The sequence below is a fragment of the Nyctibius grandis genome, chromosome 4 (assembly GCF_013368605.1).
Source record: "Nyctibius grandis isolate bNycGra1 chromosome 4, bNycGra1.pri, whole genome shotgun sequence".
Taxonomy (NCBI): Eukaryota; Metazoa; Chordata; class Aves; order Nyctibiiformes; family Nyctibiidae; genus Nyctibius; species Nyctibius grandis.
In genome coordinates, this window is record NC_090661.1 from 60431408 (window position 1) to 60449684 (window position 18277).

At 39.4% G+C, this 18277-nt stretch overlaps 1 protein-coding gene across 1 annotated transcript in view; it reads right to left on the reverse strand.

Annotated features, from left to right (window-relative positions):
- The window catches only part of BEGAIN (brain enriched guanylate kinase associated), a 167228-nt gene that overhangs the window by 127808 nt on the left and 21143 nt on the right, over positions 1–18277 (reverse strand). Inside the window, exon 2 of the mRNA XM_068399420.1 lies at positions 340–368. Within this exon, the coding sequence (XP_068255521.1) occupies positions 340–368 (29 nt within the window). The remainder of the gene's footprint in view (positions 1–339; positions 369–18277) is intronic.

Sequence of the window (18277 nt, forward strand, 5' to 3'; positions counted from 1 at the left end):
ATCTACTTTCCTCATTAAATGGAATGGCAGGCTCTTGCAGTAAATGGACAAGTGAATACAACATTTATATAATCAAATATCCTCTGCATCTGGCAATAAAACATGTTCGCGTGTAAAACATCCTTTCTGAACTGACATCCCTGCAAAACAGATTTACTAGAATAACCACATTCTTTTTCTTTTGTCTCTAAAACACAGCTCCCCTTGCATCATCACACAATCCAGTATTTTACACTGATTGTATTAAGCAAAATATTTTCCAAGAGCCTGTATCATCATCCATTGTGCAACAGAACATTTCTTCTCTATAATGAGATGTAAATAAACAGTCTCACTTACCTTATTTTCTCCATCTCTGCCGCAGAGGCCTACAAGAAATCAAATAATAGGAGCAAGTGAATGAAAGAAAACATTCACTCTGCAGATTTATGCATAGTTAAGGCTTTCTAAATGGTTTTCAATAAGTGTCTACAAAGCGAGAGTAAGCGAACCCCACATCTGCATTAGCCGAAAATAACATTGACAGATGAACTGGGGAATAATGCAGCACGCTGCAGGAGCACTGTATACCCACGAGCCATGGGCAACAGAATGACTCAGTTGTAGCGCTGAGGCAGAAAATGGGGAGGAAAAAAAAATGCGAGCAGCAGCAAGTAACAGGTTACTGTGCCTCCTGGGTTTCAGAGGAAAAGTTGAAACGCGGCGCTCCCCTCTGCGGTGGGCATGGCAGCAGCTCTGCTGGCTGGGAAATGACAGTGACTTCATCACACGTGAATTTTGAGTTCAATTCATCATCTTTCACAGAGCCCGACAGATGGAAGGGACACAAGCTTGCCTCCTTAGTGGGAGTTTCGAGTAATCAAATTACTTTTCTCAAGTAATACACTATCTTGACAATTAGCATCTCAATACATGGAGGCTTTTCGTTAACCCTTTCACTGCTACTTACCCAGGCTGTAGCTTACAACTCCAGTAACTCCTAAGGTCCCTCTGCCTGCCGCTGCAGCCAGGCTCCCATTAACCCTCTGCCAGCGGCTCGGCACTCCTGTAGCCCTGAATCTTTACACACCAGCAGAGCCGTAGGTGGTCATTTCATTAATCCGTCTGGTTTCTTTTTACCGTACAGATGCTGTAAATCCCTACTTATCTATAGCATGGAGACTCATTAATCTCTCTGACACTACTTATATCAGAAGCATAGTCTTGTTAACCCTTTGGTTTCTTTTTCATCATTATCTCACGTAGATCCTTAATAGCTGCTTCTGTTTCATTTTATCACACCCCTGGCACAGAATCTCATCAATCCTTCTGGTCCTGTTTTATTGTAACTAAGGAATGAGCACTCAGAGCAATCCTGCAATCTCTAGAGCCAGATAAATCCCAGCGTCACAGAATCTCTTATTTATACTGAAGGCATTGCCCATTAATCATGAACACTTTAAACCTTATTGATTAATGGCTAACAATCATGTTTGAGTATGAAATAAATTAAAGATTAAAAATAGGGAAATGTAAATTTAATCAGTTAACCAGCAGGAAATTTGTCAAACTGCCTAATAAAACATCCCAAATGACAAATTTTTGGTTCTTCATTGGGTCACTCATCTTCACTTCTTCTCATTTACTTTTGATTTGCCCATTAGATAAGTTGCCTGTCAGGCGGGCGTTTGCATGATAATTTCTGATGACATACATTAAGGATTTTAGGCATTCACCATAACTTGGTACGCAAGAAGCCAGCTGCAGGAAACACCCTTCCCAGTAATGGATGTAATACATATTTACTTGGTCCTTGCATGTCTGATGGAAGTACAGGGTTCCCTATGCTAAATCCCTGATTTTGAGATTAAAAATCTAACCTAGGAACCAATAATTACTATCTCTAATTTATATCTATCCATTAAATCCATGCGTATTCTGTAGTATTCAGGAAATAGTTTAAACATTGCTGACCAGAAAAAGAACACAGGGACTTTCTCCCTGGACATGGGAAGCTACTGGCAACGTCATGGGCTTGGCAGTTTGGTATTATGCAGATGAACTCTCAAAAACTGCCCTCATCATCATGTTCCCTTCATTTTGGTGAGGCTGGACATAGTTTTCTACTGGGCCACTCACTATTGCTTTGCCTTGAACTGTGGGAGTCACCCTTGAAGACAGACAGAGTACTTAGAAGATTTTATTTCAGTGCTTCTATTATGCCAGTGTCTACAGACATAAGGGGAAGCTGCCCAGCTTTGCTTCTGCCTGGTGCTTTGAATATTGCTGTACTCAGGGGTTGGGTTTGTTTTGTGTGATTAAAGTGCAGGATGGAGAAGTGGAGCTATTGGCTGGCTTTCTGGCTACACTCATCTGTGAATGCAGGTGAGTCATTGGCTGCCAATCCCGACAGGAAATTAGTGGGGAAAAAAAGGACAGCAAATGCCTGACACCAAAACAAACCAGAAAACTAAACCAAGCTGCAATTACTTCCATACGAACTATTCATCTTCTTTTTTCCTTTTTTTTTTTTTTTTTTTTTTTTAATGATAGGCCTTCTTTTTGCCTCCTCACAGTAAAACCTGCTTATTTTGTGGAACATAGCCAATTTTCCTTTGGACCATTGCGTATGTTCTTCTCTGCCCTTCCCTGACAGCCTGTGCAGCAAAGAGAGGGCTCCTCTCTGATGTGGGAACAACGGGTTCAGCTCAGTCCTCCTCTAGGAGGATGCTCTGACCCAGGTCAGAGCCCTTTCTGGGCTGCGGCACTGTAACGCTCCGTTACTTCTTTTGATGGGGATCCACTTCTAGTAAATAAAGAGGAGCACACAAAAGAACTAGAGCCTGTGTGTTTTTCAGGGGAATACCCTAGCTTTCAGGCTAAAGAGTCAAATGAGCATATAGGAACCTGAGCTGGTGAAAATAAAGATAAAAGCAAAAGCATCTGTAGAAATGTAGCTTTCATCCCAAGCAGTCTATTTTTTCAGATAATTGTGTTCCTAAGGAAGGTCCTTTTATAATCTTTTCCTTTTTCCTCTTTTCTTTTTCTTCTTTCTTTACTTCTTCTCCCTTTTTTCTTTTTTTTTTCTTAATTTCTTTTTTCCCCTAAAAAAGCCTTAGCAACTCAAAAGTATTTTAAAATTCTGTGGTTTTCTGAAACAGCTCTGCTTTCACAAGGTGACATTTTTACTAAGGCAAAATTGCTGTTTCCTAGCCAGATCCCTGCCATTGATACAGCCTGTGGAAGTTTAGAGGCTACATCATCCTCCCACTGCTATGAAGGCTCCTATCTGAAATATCCTACTGAATTGATTTTAAAATATATTCTAACCAGCACTGAATTGGCCACTTTCAGCACCAATCTTGTCCTGAAAGTCTTGTGGGACCTATTTCAAGCAGAAAGACTGAAGTAAAGGTTGGTATGAGAACGTCCTTTATGGTATGGTATGTCATTTATAAGTTGCTGCTTGCTAGTGGGTTGATTTATTTCAAGTGCTTCTTGATGCCTGAACTGAGCAGTGTGATTGAAGCTGTATGATTTTTTTACAAAGTAAAATATTTTTAATTAAGATCAGTAATTACCTTTAATTACAGAAATATCAGATGTGATTTAAATACCTGTTGGGTTTTTTTCAACAATATCGATGCAGTGTGAATAAAGAATTTATTTAATCAGCCTAAAAATAACAATTTTTGCTTTTAGCAAAAAGGTTGGCCTTGGTAATTCAATATCCTACATTTCCATATACAGTCTCCTACTTAAAATACTGAGACGGGTTTGAAGATTTGCCTTTTTGCAGAAGTACTTGGTGTGGTAACTTTGCCTGGAAGCACTTTCAGGCAATGCTTAAAAGTACTGGAAGAAATTTGACTGGTTTCCAAGTATTTGAAAAAAGCAAGTGTAAAACAGAACTGACAAGACTCTCTTTTTCTGGAAGTGCTCGGCATTTGAAAGTCCATTTTGGAACAGGTATTCAAAAAGCAAATCACCCCCCACCCCCACCCTCCACTTATTCTAGATTGCAAGTTGATATTCTTTGAGAACAAAGTCATTCACTGGCTTGAATGAAAGTAAGCGTGCTGTTAATGGAAAGCCCAGTAAATTTTACTGTGGCTTTTTTCCCCTTTAGAATATGGTTACAGTTTTTCAGACAGCATGACAACCTCTCAGTTGTTTTCAAGTCAGCAGATCTAATGAAAAATACTGTGATCCCCTAATTTTTTATCTCTCCATGTTTGTTTAATGAGTCAAACAACCTCAAGACAATGGCAGAATGTTCTTTGTCATTGGCATACATAAAACTTTACATGGTGATCAAATTCTTTGATTTTTTTGTTATATGATCGGTGTCTATAGTGTTGATTATGGAACCAAAACCTTTTTAAATAAGATAAAAAGTCGTACTGATAGTCTATCATTCCATTCAATTCACATAGTGACTGCATTGGTAAAATACTGTGTTTATGGTTTATTTCCTTTATTGTAATATCACTTTCTGAAGTATAAGCAATCATGAGATTTCAGATCTTCCAGATGTCTAATGAAATTTCCTTCCCCTAAGATCTTGAGGTCAATTTTCATCCTTCTGCATCTCCCCAATGTATGCGTGAAAAAGGAGAAATACCCTGGAGGTATTTCCTCCAGGTAAAAAAAAGGTATATACCTTCCCCCGCACCCCCATCCTTATTATTTTTTGTTTTCTTGGAAAGAGATGTTTCATTTTAGAGAGAGGGACAGGTTCCTGAGCCTGGCTCAGTGCTCACTAGTCTTCCCATTGAGTTCAGTGGACTGTGGATAGGCATGTTGGCTAGTTGCTACCAAATGTGTAAGAAAAGAGAGTAGCAGGAAATTACTAGCGCTCATTTAGTCTGACTGTTATTACTCTGACTTGTTTAACATTGTGGGAGTTGCTTTTATTTCTATGAAGAGGAGAGCTGTAAATAAGAGTTCACTCACAACTAAAGTCATCTGGACTTCGGGCACATTTGTGAACTGTCACGTGTTTTCAATCACAACTATTTCATTTCAGCATTTCTTTTGTGCTTGCAGTTATACTAAAGTTTTATTGATAAGAACTGTGGCCATTTTCCTTTTTTTTTCCTATAGGGTACAAAAGTAAAAGATTTGATTTAATAAATTTTACAGACTATGTAATTTGATAGGATCAATCTTTAATAAAACTCTTAATCAATGTTTAGAGATTTCTTTGTATAGGCTTTAAAGTACCACTCAGGTGACGCCTGAAGAAAGACTAAAATTTAATCTACAGAAACTTTAATAGAGCTGGAGGAAGTGTCTGGCTGCATTTGATTTGGCTTCATGTATGGAATGTATCTAATAGATGTTTATGAAAGAAGAAGAATCTTCTGTAAAACTCTTGCCTGAAATTGTCACGGAGATTCAAAGAAAACTGAGTCCAATTCTCCACAGTTGCCAGTGTAATAGATACTTTGTTCAGAAAGCATCTCCTCCAAGCATACCTCCACACCGTGGGCCATAAAACACCTCCACTATTCTCAGACCATCTGAAGACAGTTAATATATAAAAGGTAAGAGGCTTAACCCTGAGGGAAGACGGCAGAAGAGGTCAAGACTACCATCCTATATCCCTGCAACACTAAGGAACTTGTTGGGACCATTGGATGTTTTCCCCTGGAAAGAGGAACATCACACATGCTACACAGAATGGCAGGGTTTCATTAAGCTGTGAGGTTTTTGCATGTCTGACCTGAGGAAAAGCATCTGTTAACCAGTTTAGACATAAGTAACCATGAATAGGACATACCAAATCTCTCAACACCACCAAGGGTAGCATTGCACCTTCCCAGCATTCCCTCCCTATCTGGGACCAACTTCTGACACTTCTTAGGGTGAAAGAAGAAATCCTACACAGCAAAATTAGGTTATAAATAGAAGCTCAGATGTTTGGAACTAACTGCATACAACAAAGATACGGCATAAATGGACCCAACTCAGTAAAGAAATAGATAAATTGTCTTTTTATTCTTAGAACAGATGACTAAGTTCAACACCCAAAATTTTCACACCACACCTGAATGTGCATCTCCAGAACACCACTACTCTGTTATGCAATGTCCATAAGGCTACCGGGCTCCATCTTGAAAGAGATTTTTTTTTCCCCTGTGTGTTCCCAAACACTACTAAACTGATTGAAATCAGAGGGTGATTCTAACCGTGTTAAATTTTGTATGACCAGTTTATGTCTGTCTGATCTAGTACCAATTTTACATTTAAAGCTTACTACTCCCATCCTGTTTTTAAATTCCCATATGCATTTATGAACAGATGTCTTATTTGAGAGGGAAAACAAGACATAATTCTTTGCTGCTCTCAGAATATTTTACTCCTTTCCCTCAGTCATTTCAGTATCCCTTCCCTGGTTCTATTCCAAATTAACTTAAATCTGATTTGAAAGTGGGTGATCAGAGCTATATATCATGTACAAAACACCTTTGTGGTACCTTGTATAATAGTATGAATGCTTCAGTGACTCTAAAGTAAATATATCTGCAGTGCGTCTTAGGCTTGTCTTAGAATTCCTGTAGTTCTGTCACAATCGAGGCTCATAGCTGTTTTACAGTCTAACAGTACACCTAGATCTCCATTTCTCTGCTGCCTCCAAATGATGAGCCCCACGACATGAAGTCTTCATGTGGATGGTTTTGTGTTAAATTTCATCCTGTTTCCATTATTCTGCTTATAAATAAAACAATTCTTTATGAGCTTTGTAATTTTTGCCAATACCTCCAAAACCTTTATCATTTGGACAAATCTGTTTATTGACTCAAAGTCACTAACAAGGATTTGTAACAAATGTGTCCAAAAATTTCTTCTGAAGTTCCAATAACCTCTTCCCAACCTGACAAACTTCCTTTTTAACATGCTACTTTTTTTTTAAAATACAATTTTCATTCAGGTTAATAATCTTGAATTACTCCCCATTATATCAATTTTAGACAGTAATTATCAGCTGAGCACTTTGTGAACTGCTTCATGGAAATCTAGATAGATCAGGACATGTTCCTTGAGTATGAAATCAGTTCTCTTAACAAAAAGTTACTTTTGTTAAAACTGTTGTGTTTTATGCTACTTCTCTCCATCTTTGATTGCTCAGCTTGCCTGACCATGAATCCTTCGCTCCACTTTACATTACATTTTCTATTTACCAGTTAGAATATAACTTTTGAACCAATGCACACAGTAAAAAGCTTTGCTTCTGAGCTTGCCATTTCATGTGTCAACTGATCATGATTTTGGGCTGGGGATTACCACAAGATTCCTGATATCACCAGGGTGAATAGGCTCAGTTTGATCCTGCCTTAGTTACGGTAGTTTCTATTAAACCTTCCTCATTCTTAATCAGATATCCTACAATTATTCCCATGTTCACTATCATTCTTACTGAAAGATGAGGCAAAGTATCCCTTTAATAACTGGACCATGTCTAAGTTATCCTGAATTTCTGTCTAACCTTCAGCATACATTTGGTCTTCCTTTTTTTTTTTCTTTTTCTGTCTGTATGGTTGAAGATCTTTTCAACACTAACCTTTTAAAAATCCTTAGCAAGGTCCAACTTCACTGAAATTTTGGCTGAAAGAGACTGGGGAATAACCACAACAGAAATAAAAAAATTTCAGGCATTTTTCTCACGATAGGCCTTTAAGTCCTCCATGGCACATACTGCATGCATGAATATGTATCAAATAACCACAAATTAAATTGAAACTATAACCTACAGGCTTCCCTTTCACATGCTTGGGAAAACATAGCATTCTCAAGCTGTTTTATTTTCTGATATTTTAGGATCTTTGTTTTGCTTCCTTAGTTCCATTTTCACTCTGTAAAGTCTCAGAGCCAGATTCCCAACAGGGGTAAATTAGCAGAGCTCCAGTGAAGTCAAGCCTTGCTGATTTATAACACTGGAGGGTCTGCTCTTAAATGGTTGTTTCGGTGAGTCAAGCTGATTTCTGTCATACCCAGTACTCCCAGCTAGCATGAAATGTCATAGTCCCCCTCAGAAAGCAGTCCCAAAAGAACACACACCTCCTCTCTATGTCGCTTGGCAAACCATCCAGTGAAATCTGAACAAAGACTATCAAAACCAGGAGGCTTCCTGCTTTGAAATGACAGTTCAAACTCCACTTGAATTGTTCAGTATGCTTTTTCTCAGTCAGATGATTTGAACCTGTGCATGTAATTAATGTGATTAAAGTGCTTATTTGTATTAAAATAGTCCTTGTAACCATCAGCAGAGATGAGGATCCATGGTGCTAGGAGTGGTACAAACTTATATGAAGAGAAAAGCCTTTCCTGGACAACCTGACCAGCTAAAATAGAGGCACATACGTGCAGTATTTCTGTTTTCTTTATGATGCAGGGACACAGCGGCACTTTTGTCTTGTGAGAATGGGTTGATGAACTATTCTTTCTTTACAGTTGTTCAGCATCATATGATGCCATAGAATTACAAAAGGTTAAAATAGTGAGGTGAAGCCACACTGCTTGTCCAACTGACCCTCTGCACACTTCACTTCCAGCTGGCTTGACTCCAGTGTGACCCCACCAGCTATAGTATAACTGTAAATATTGTAAGTGAGCAGGGACTGAGGAGCCAGAGGAAAATGCAATCTAATAGACTAACTGGAATCTGTGTCTCTTAAACTAATACATGGCACTACTGACTGCACGTTGCCAGTATACTTATGTGGGTGTCTATATTACAGACATTGGTAACTGTATTTACAGACATTACATTAAAGAATTTAGCCACAGCAATTGCCATTTAAAAAGCTCCTGTTTGTCAATAGATAATGCAAAGTGATATCTGAGACAGACATGAGTAACTGCAATATCCTGGTGTACTGACTCCTGACTTGTTAAGGACAGCCATGTGTTGAGTGGGACCCAGATAACATATGAATTCTAACATAGCTGATCCTATGCATTTCTGTGTTTGCATCTTTATAACTCTACATATTTCTCTACATACTGGAGATGTTTTGTTTGTGAAAGGTGAATATTGACAACGGGAAGTGGGAGAGAGAGATGAGAGGGGGAGCAGAACTGCAAAACTCCTGCAGCCTACACTTGTAGAACTCTGTTACAAAACATGCATTTTCTGCTTTAACTACATCTATATCTGTATCTATCTAGGTGATAGAAGTAATCACTTGTGGTCCTGTTAAATAGAGCTTCACCTTTTATTTTTCTTATTGTGGTGACCAGCTTTGTGCCCTGTTTTCAGCATCACCCCTGAAGGAAGGGTTCAGAGGAAGACAACCAGAATGCTAAGACAGCTAGAAAACTCTTCCTAGCAAACAAAGACTGAAATGAGTAAAGATAATTGTTTTCAAGCAGGGAAACGATGGCTGTAAAGAGAAAGAAAATCAACCATTTTCCATGTTCAGTGAGGACTGAATAGGAAATAATGGGCTCAAAGTGAAGCCAAAAGATTTAGAGAAAATGTTAGGGGGACTATTTTAATCACAGAGATAGTTACGTATTAAGGGGATTGCCCATAACAACTCTGGGATGTGCCATAAAGTTTGGAAGGATTTGCATACAACTTTCCTGTCCTGGGCTGGAAGGACAAACTAGACACCTTTCATGGTCCTTTCTAACTCTTCTGACTATGACTGCTCCCCCACAAAGAAAGGACAACATCAACCAGCACAAACATTTCTTCCAACAAATGGAATTTGCTCTCTGCTTTGCTGCCTTCAACATGAGTCAGTTCCTAAGGCACCATTGCTTCCCTGGGACTCATGCACTGGGGAGTTGAGTCCCCTGAAAACAGGACATATGTGTTCACGCCTTTTGTCACTTACAGACTTGTCTGTGGACAGGGCAGAGTAAAATAAACAAGGTGCAGTGACATACTCAGACAATGTCACAGATATTTCCTTGAAAAGAAAGCCAGACTTCAAAGCTTTCACTTCTCCTGTCACACAGCACTGGTGGAAAACAATATCTGCTTATTGATTCACCTTATTTTTAATCCCGTTTCCAACCAACGTGTGTAGTGCTTCAAAGTCATACCAGTGGGGCTATATCTATTTCTGGAACAACAGTTATTTCAGTGAATAAAAAGCCATGGCCTATGATAGATCACTTGGATTTGTGCCTGTAATTGTTTAAGAAGAGAACTTTACTTAAGCAATAAAAGAATGAGGCCAGAGAATAATATTAAGGAGATCTTTGATCTTCCTCCTTCAAACTAGTTTCTCTCCTCACCAAAGGAATAGGATCTTCCTAATAATATTATGGATGAGGCAAAAAAAAAATCTCCTCAAACCCACAGCAGACTAGAAGGGAATTAGGATGTTAACTTGAATCCAAGAAACCAGTTCTAGTCACCACTTTGGCTTATGTGCCAGGAAAATCTAAGTATGGGGAAGAAAAAAGGACATAATTTTCCTAGAAGTGCTGTTGGTTGATATGGGTTTTCTTTTTACAAGAAGACACCAGTGCAAAACCTACTCTGTACATTTGAGCCCTCAGTGGTGTTAGGGTACAAGCAAAATATGCATCTGTAAAACAGGTTTAAAAAGTTGCATGCCTCAGTCCTTCACTGTTAAAGTTATGAAGTGTTTTCTGCAATCTATCTGGAGGTCAAGAGGTGACAAGGGAATGCTATATATTCATAATATGTATCTATATAACATGTAGATGTATTTATATGATAACTTACTGAGAGCCTCAAGATGGTGAATATTAATTACCATCAAATTAATCTGTGAGATAAGATAGGGCTTAGAGAGGTACTTATTTTACAGAGAGCTTGAGTTCCTTAAGGGAGTCTCAAGGTCAGACAGTGATGTTAAAGGTAGAAGAGACTTGAACTTTACTCTCCCAAGTCTTCAGCTAGTTTACTAACTACTTAATCTACCTCTTTCTTCACCTCTTTTTGGGCAGGGTATGAAAGTAAGAAAAGCCCCTTTTGCCTGCTCCTCTCTGCACTCCTTCACAAGAGCCAGCCAGATTCTCACTCCAATATTTTCTAGTAAATAAGGTAAAATATTTTCTAAGCTGCAGTGATTTTGGTTTCTGCAAAGCCACAGTGTCACAGGTCTCTGTCAGCATTGCTGAGTCCAGTTGTGTCATTGTAATAATTTTAATTATAAGGTGACTTCTGCGCTGGACTTGGAGGGTGTCTTAATTGCTACAGGGTCATAAGAGGTATTCTCTTTTTATATTCACTGCACTGTGCATTAGCATTCTTCTCAGGGGTTCTTTTCTGCAAGCTTAAAGAAGTCTGTTCTTACTCCTACGCAAAACGTGGAATTCTTAGGCTTTACTGTGGAGACATTAAATCAGACTCTGGAGATTCCTTTGTCAGAAAGGAAGCTGTATTGTTAAAATTACATCTGGCTTTTGCACGTGTCACATTTCACAGGAGCATTGAGCCCGTATTATCTAGTGGCTTTGCTTGCAGTCTTTCTTCACGCGGTGCTATTTTTAGATTTTCATCCTGTTGGAATTCAATAGTCTAGTTGTCAAGGCAAGCAAGAGAAGATAGCTAAGGTTGAATTTGTCAATGGTTCAGCCATGTTCATTGTTACTATTACTATATAATCATACCATAGTGGAAGACAAATACCACATTCAGGACATACAATTGCATGGAACTGTCAGGTTTTAGATTGAAATTATAAAGTGCTTAAATATAATTACAAACCAGGTTTGAATCATTACAGAATAAGTAGAAGGTTATTGGAAGACTCTGGGGGAAGCTGTAGTTTTCCTGAAAGGAATGACAGCCCCCTACACTGACTTCAGCTAGGATTTTGCCCTTTTTCCCTCTCCCCTGCCCCTTATGTCCCCATGGGTGCTTTCTTTCATACGCCTTTACTGTTACATGAAGGAGAAAAGAGTTTGGCTGTGTTGTTAGGTGAGGACAGTGACGGATCAGATCAGAACAGTATCCTATCCTGGTGCACGATAAGAAATGAGGGCATTTTCAGTTAAACAATCAGGCTCAAAATCCATGAAAATCCTGACTCTAGTGGGCTACAGATTGGGGTTTAATATTGTGGTGTTACACTGAGCAACTGAAAAGCCATGAATTAGAAAATAGACATAATTCTTCATAGGTGAATGACTTCTGTTACGTATACCTATTTAAACAGTACTAAAGGCAATGATCCAGCACAGCACAAAACAGAATCACACAGAATCACAGAATCAATCAGGTTGGAAGAGACCTCAGGGATCATCGAGTCCAACCGCTGCCCTAACACCACCCTGTCAACTAGACCATGGCACTAAGTGCCATGTCCAGTCTTTTCTTAAACACATCCAGAGATGGTGACTCCACCACCTCCCTGGGCAGCCCATTCCAATGTCTAATAACCCTTTCTGAAAAGAAATTCTTCCTAATGTCCAACCTGAACCTCCCCTGGCGAAGCTTGAGGCTATGTCCTCTTGTCCTATCGCTAGTTGCCCGGGAGAAGAGGCCAACTCCCACTTCACTACAACCTCCCTTCAGGTAGGTGTAGACTGCAATAAGGTCACCTCGGAGCCTCCTCTTCTCCAGGCTGAACAACCCCAGCTCCCTCAGCCATTCCTCATAGGTCAGACCCTCCAGACCCTTCACCAGCTTGGTCGCCCTCATCTGGACTCGCTCCAACACCTCAACATCTTTCTTGAAGTGCAGGGCCCAGAACTGAACACAGTACTCAGGATGCGGCCTCACCAGTGCCGAGTACAGAGGGACGATCACTTCCCTAGACCGGCTGGCTACACTATTCCTAATAGAGGTCAGGATGCCATTGGCCTTCTTGGCCACCTGGGCACACTGCTGGCTCATGTTTAGCCGGCTGTCGATCAGCACCCCCAGGTCTCTTTCCACCGGGCCGCTTTCTAACCACTCTTCCCCCAGCCTGTAGAGCTGCATGGGGTTGTTGTGGCCCAAGTGTAAGACCTGGCACTTGTTCTTGTTGAACCTCATGCTGTTGGTCTCGGCCCATCTATCTAACCTGTCCAAATCCCTCTGTAGGGCCTTCCTACCCTCCAGCAGATCGACACTCCCACCCAGCTTGGTGTCATCTGCAAATTTACTGAGGGTGCACTCAATCCCTACGTTCCTACTCAAACCCATGTGCAGTTTGGATCACAAGCGTTATTTCACTGAATATAGCGTGCTCTTGTGTTTAGCATAGCTCCTGGGTCATAAAAAATACAGAATCTTAAAGATCACCAAATTATAGCCCTCAGTGATTTCCAAGCTTCTTACTGTGTCCTCTCAGACACGGTAACAAAACCACTCTGTTTTAGAAGATATGGGATATTTCCTTTAATTAAGTTAAAATTAGGAAATACAGTCAGTGTGGCACGAACTCCCCAGTGGCACCCCTGTCAATGAGTGTGTGTATCCTGAGACGTTTAGGTGCCGGGAACACAAACGCACTTGCCGTTGCTGTAGCTGTAAGCTGGGAGGCCCTGAAGGCACAGGGAGCTGCAGGTGGTAAAGGCGCTGGTTTGAGGCTGCTCAGGGTGCAAATCGTGTGCATGTACAGAAATGACAGGCCTGGGGGTGGCAAAACTCTCTTGCTCTCTGAACGGTCTTAAATGAGCTCAGCACTTTCTATGCTGTCTGAAACCTGTCAGCACACTGAAACTAAGTTTCTAGATATCAGACACCCAAGGTATTATTGATTAAAAAGGGATTTAAGAGTGGCATATTATAGACACAAGATAAAATACCTACTTGGAGAAATCCAAGAACTCTTAAATTTTCCTGTTCTACAAATTTAAGGTTAAATCACAATTTTTAAACAATCAGCCATAAACTTCAGTTGTTTGAGTGCCGTCTGGCAGGAAAACCCGATTATTGCCAGTTTGCTCTTTGCAGTGTGGAAGATTTGCAGGACTGAAGTACTAGTCTCCTAGCAACCACAGATCCTCTAAGAATCTTCTCTTTGATAGTCCCTAAAATATGTTAATGCCACTAGATATTGCAAAATAAAACACTGGGACCCACACCTAATGAAATAAGGAATTTTGATTTATAACTTCAATCCAGAATAACAATGCACTAGTCTGCAAGTGTAGCACAGTTCTGACAGTGGCTCAATCCGCTTTGGGTTGCTAACCGTTTTTGTTTTGTTTAATTAGATTCTCATTACTAAATCCCAACAGTGCAAATGCTTAAACAAATAACTGTGTACATGAGTAGTCCCAGTAAACTTCATGTGACTATTTATGTGTTTAATTACTTTCTGGACTAAAGATTTACTGTCTGAATTTTAGCAGACAATATTTTAAATGACTGCTCTTCTCTCTTCCCCTGGTTATCTACGTGCATCTTATTAGGAGATTATTCTCTGACAATCTGTTATACATATGTTGAGAAACAGAGAATTAAAATCTTGAAAGAAAAGTCCAAAGCTCGCATTCTCATGGGAGACTTTGATTCAGCAATTATGTTGTCCTCAGAATGTCCACAGAGTGCCTCATCCCTCCAAAGTGCAGTAAATCTTTCAGGGTGCAGCCCTGAGAGCAGGAGGGAAATAAAAAAGGAGCGAGCATGTTAATCAACTCAAATGCCTGCTATGAGGGACAGCTGCAGTGCTGTGCCAAGAGACATCAAAAGGGCTACACAGATGTAAGCCACCCCAGGATGCAAGACTCTGCATTTAACGTAGAATCCCAAAGGATATATTCATGCTGCTGCATTGCTATTTTTAATGAATGAAGCAGGAAGGACCGTAGTGCCAGGCAGAACTTGTTGGAAGGGACTGAAAATCCAGATTTCTGAAAAAAAAAGAGGAGAGTTCACAAATTTTTTTTAAAAAGGATTTTTCCCCCACAACCATGCCTTTCTGAAGAGACAAAAGAATTCAAAGAAGAACAAACTGTATGAAATAAGTTCTCAGGAATCTTAGAATTAGCAAAAATGGATCTTCCCATATGGAGCTGTGCTATAAAGAACATATGTATGCTAAGTCTCTGTAGGGCAGTTGTGATAATTACACAAAGGATAGCATTTCTCATCCGTTTCTACTGATTATTGTTTAAGTGCCATAGAATCTCATTAGTTTCATCTTTATTACATTCATTGCAGAGGCTTCACCAAGAAGTAAAAGGCTTCCCCTTATTGCTTTTATAGGCAAAGAACAACTGACTGTTTGTGGTCAGAATATCTGACTGGCTTATTTCAGAGTGAAAAAAAAGAGATAATAGAACAGAAGTGAAGCGTATGAGAGGCAGTGTCATGTCTGTCTCCTCCAGAGCAGCCCTGCCTGAGCTCTTGAGTGCAAGAAGGAAGGGAACTTTCCTTCTGTTTAAAGCACTTCTATTTGTAGTGTATTGAAAAGACTGATTTCTAGACATGTAATCAGTAAGCAAAGCTACAGTAAAGTGGAGGGGGATTCTCCAGGTGATGAAGTCCTCTGTAATTGAGGACTATGGCCTTTTTGGAGTAATTATAAACAGATAATTCTAGATCTTCTATATTTCTGAACTGCTAAGAAATATTGCAGCCGTCTGTTTGTGTGCTTGTATAGAGCCCTGACATTCAGTATCTTTTTAGAAGTTGCTGAAACGGCAAGGAAATTTCTTTCTGTGAGTTCTCTGGTGTGTGCTGTCAGTAGACACAGCCGGTCAAATAGTTACTGCAATGGTCCAAAAGGAAAGCTTTTTACAAACTTTATTTATTTATAAATGAGATTATAAGTGAAAAACTAAGATCATCAACTGTCCTAAAATATTTCTCTATTTTTATCCTACCACTTAACTAACAAAAAATGATGATAGAATTTCATGACTGCAAAGAAATATATTTTTTCTCTATTCATCAAGGTTATTTCTTTCTTAATACCTGCATCATTATTTAGCACAACAGTAAAACTTGTCCCCACATCAGGGAAGTTGTTTGATTTCTTGTTATATAGCATACACATTGTACAGACTGTCCTCCTTTGTGACCCCCAAATGATTTCTGAGCCACAGGCCATATGTGAAGCAGTGCTATTGACCAAGGTCAGTCAGTCTTCTGTTCGCATCCCAGGTGGCTGCCACTAAGAGAAGAAAAAGGGACTGAAACATAAGGAAAGCCTATCAAAAGACTACAGAGAGGAGAAGAATGGGGAGGTATCAAATAATGACAGCCTACACCTGCAAACATATCATGTTGCACTGATGAAATTTGTAAGAGAAGTATTATGCTGCAATAATGCATCTTCCACCTTTGTTAAGCTAATAGTTCTCTGATGAATACCTGGCAAAGATAGGTGGGGAAGGGGGAGGTTCTGGCCTTTCCCGAGCTGCAGAGACGTTACAGAACTGCTCTCTTTCACCAAGGGTCAACAGAAAGTCACTGGACTCTGAGTGATCATAGAAGAAATGCTTCTAATACAGACCAGGGAAGGTTCTCCCTTCCCAAGTGAGAACTGAGCAGGCCACATCAAAGTCACTTCACCCAGAGTGTCCCTATTAATTACTCCAAAAGAGCTTCTGGGGAGATACAAATGGAAAGAGAGTGAGAGTCAAGGGGAATTTCCTTCACTGCCACCAGAACTGCTGTTTTGAGGATCATTTTTTTTAGTTGTTACAATTTCAAAGGGGCTGGGCATCTTTTGAACTGTGTAATGTCCATCACTACTAGGAGAACGGCAGGTTTGGGCATCAGGAAGACGAATGCATAGAGACGAACAAGGACAGTCACTTGCAGAGATTGAAGGATATTGTACAGATTTGGAGAAACAAGGAACATCTGAGTGGGATCCTAATAAACTAATGAGCAGTGCTTTACAAATAGTGTCATCACATGCTGGCTTTCCAGTCAAGGTTAAATGAAGACATAGTGACTTTCTTTTAAGAAGTCAGCCAAAAAGGGAGCTAGTGTTTCAAACAGCAAAGGCAATGTTAGCAACCTTAGTTCAATTCCTTCACCTACTTTGCATTTCCTTTTCAGTAAGCCTCTTGAACTCCACTATTGTGAAAGTAATTAACTGTATTCACATGTGGAGGTTTAAGGTCTAAACCTTCATCTATCCTATAACTTATAGTGTACCTGCAGTAGAAATGTCACTGTTTCTTCCTGTATATTTATGTAGCAATTCATACAATGACAATTGCAATCCATATTCTATTTCAGTTAGGAGAGGTGTGTTATTACTTCACTGATTTGATGAAAAAGGCAAGGAAAATACAAGTAGTAAAGATTCAACTTGTTAAGCTCAATAAACTGAAATATATTTAGTATCCGTTAAAGGATTTGTCTATTTAAATTGAATTTTTGTATCAAAGAAGGATGATGTTGCTGTGGTTCAAGACTCCATTTCATCTAGCTTCCCAAATCTTGTATTTCAACTCATTCTTTGTGTGACAACAGGAGTAGTCAGGAGATGGATTTGCATCTTAGTGTCTCTGTATTGATATCTGTAAAATAAAGGTTGTAAACAGCGCTTCCCAATATCACAAATATGTAGAGAGAAGAAAAGAACCAAGAACTGTGAAATCTTCAGAGACAAGAGGAGCTGGACTCAGTAAAAAAAATTACAGGCAGTGCCATATCTGTAAAACACTTATGCCTGACTATGGCAAGGAAACAGGGCATTAAATTAGGTAGAAATAGAACTGAAGGCACATTTATATTGGTAGTGGTCTTTGGTGTGACAATACAGTTACAAATATCAAGCAGTAAAATGATTACTCTTGTGCAGAAATAAACAAAGGGAGGCTATGTGTTTGCCAAATGCTTTGCAGCAAAGTAGAAGAGATTTTAGTGTTGAAAATCTGCTTGAGAAATTTATCAGCCTGATAAACTGGTGACAAGCAGACCGATAAACAGTAAAGCATATGTAAGGGTATTTTCTTAAAATAGCTTTCTGGATATCCAAAAAAGAAAGAGTCACAGTGAGAATCTGAACCACAAGGTAGAGCGTTATCATCTCATACAGTCATATATTTCTTCTTTGAACAGTGTAAACATGAGGAACAGAGGGAAGAGAACCAGGGAAAGAAGCATTGCCACCAGTGTTGCAGAACATAGAATCCATTGAAGCAAAAAATTCATAGGAAGCATAAAATAAAAGGGAGTGAGATAACTAACTAAAATAGGGAAATATTTCAAAAGGACATATCTAGAAAATCTAGGAGTAAATGGAAAATAAAAGGTTCAGCAGTCAAAACAGGTATTTTAGTTAATAATATAACTACATAATTACAATCAACATGCCAGGAGCCTTTTTTCACATACACTGTAGGGAAATGCCACAGCCAGTCAGAGAAAACCCATGTTCTGATGTCCTTTTTCAACTGGGAAAGGTTCTAA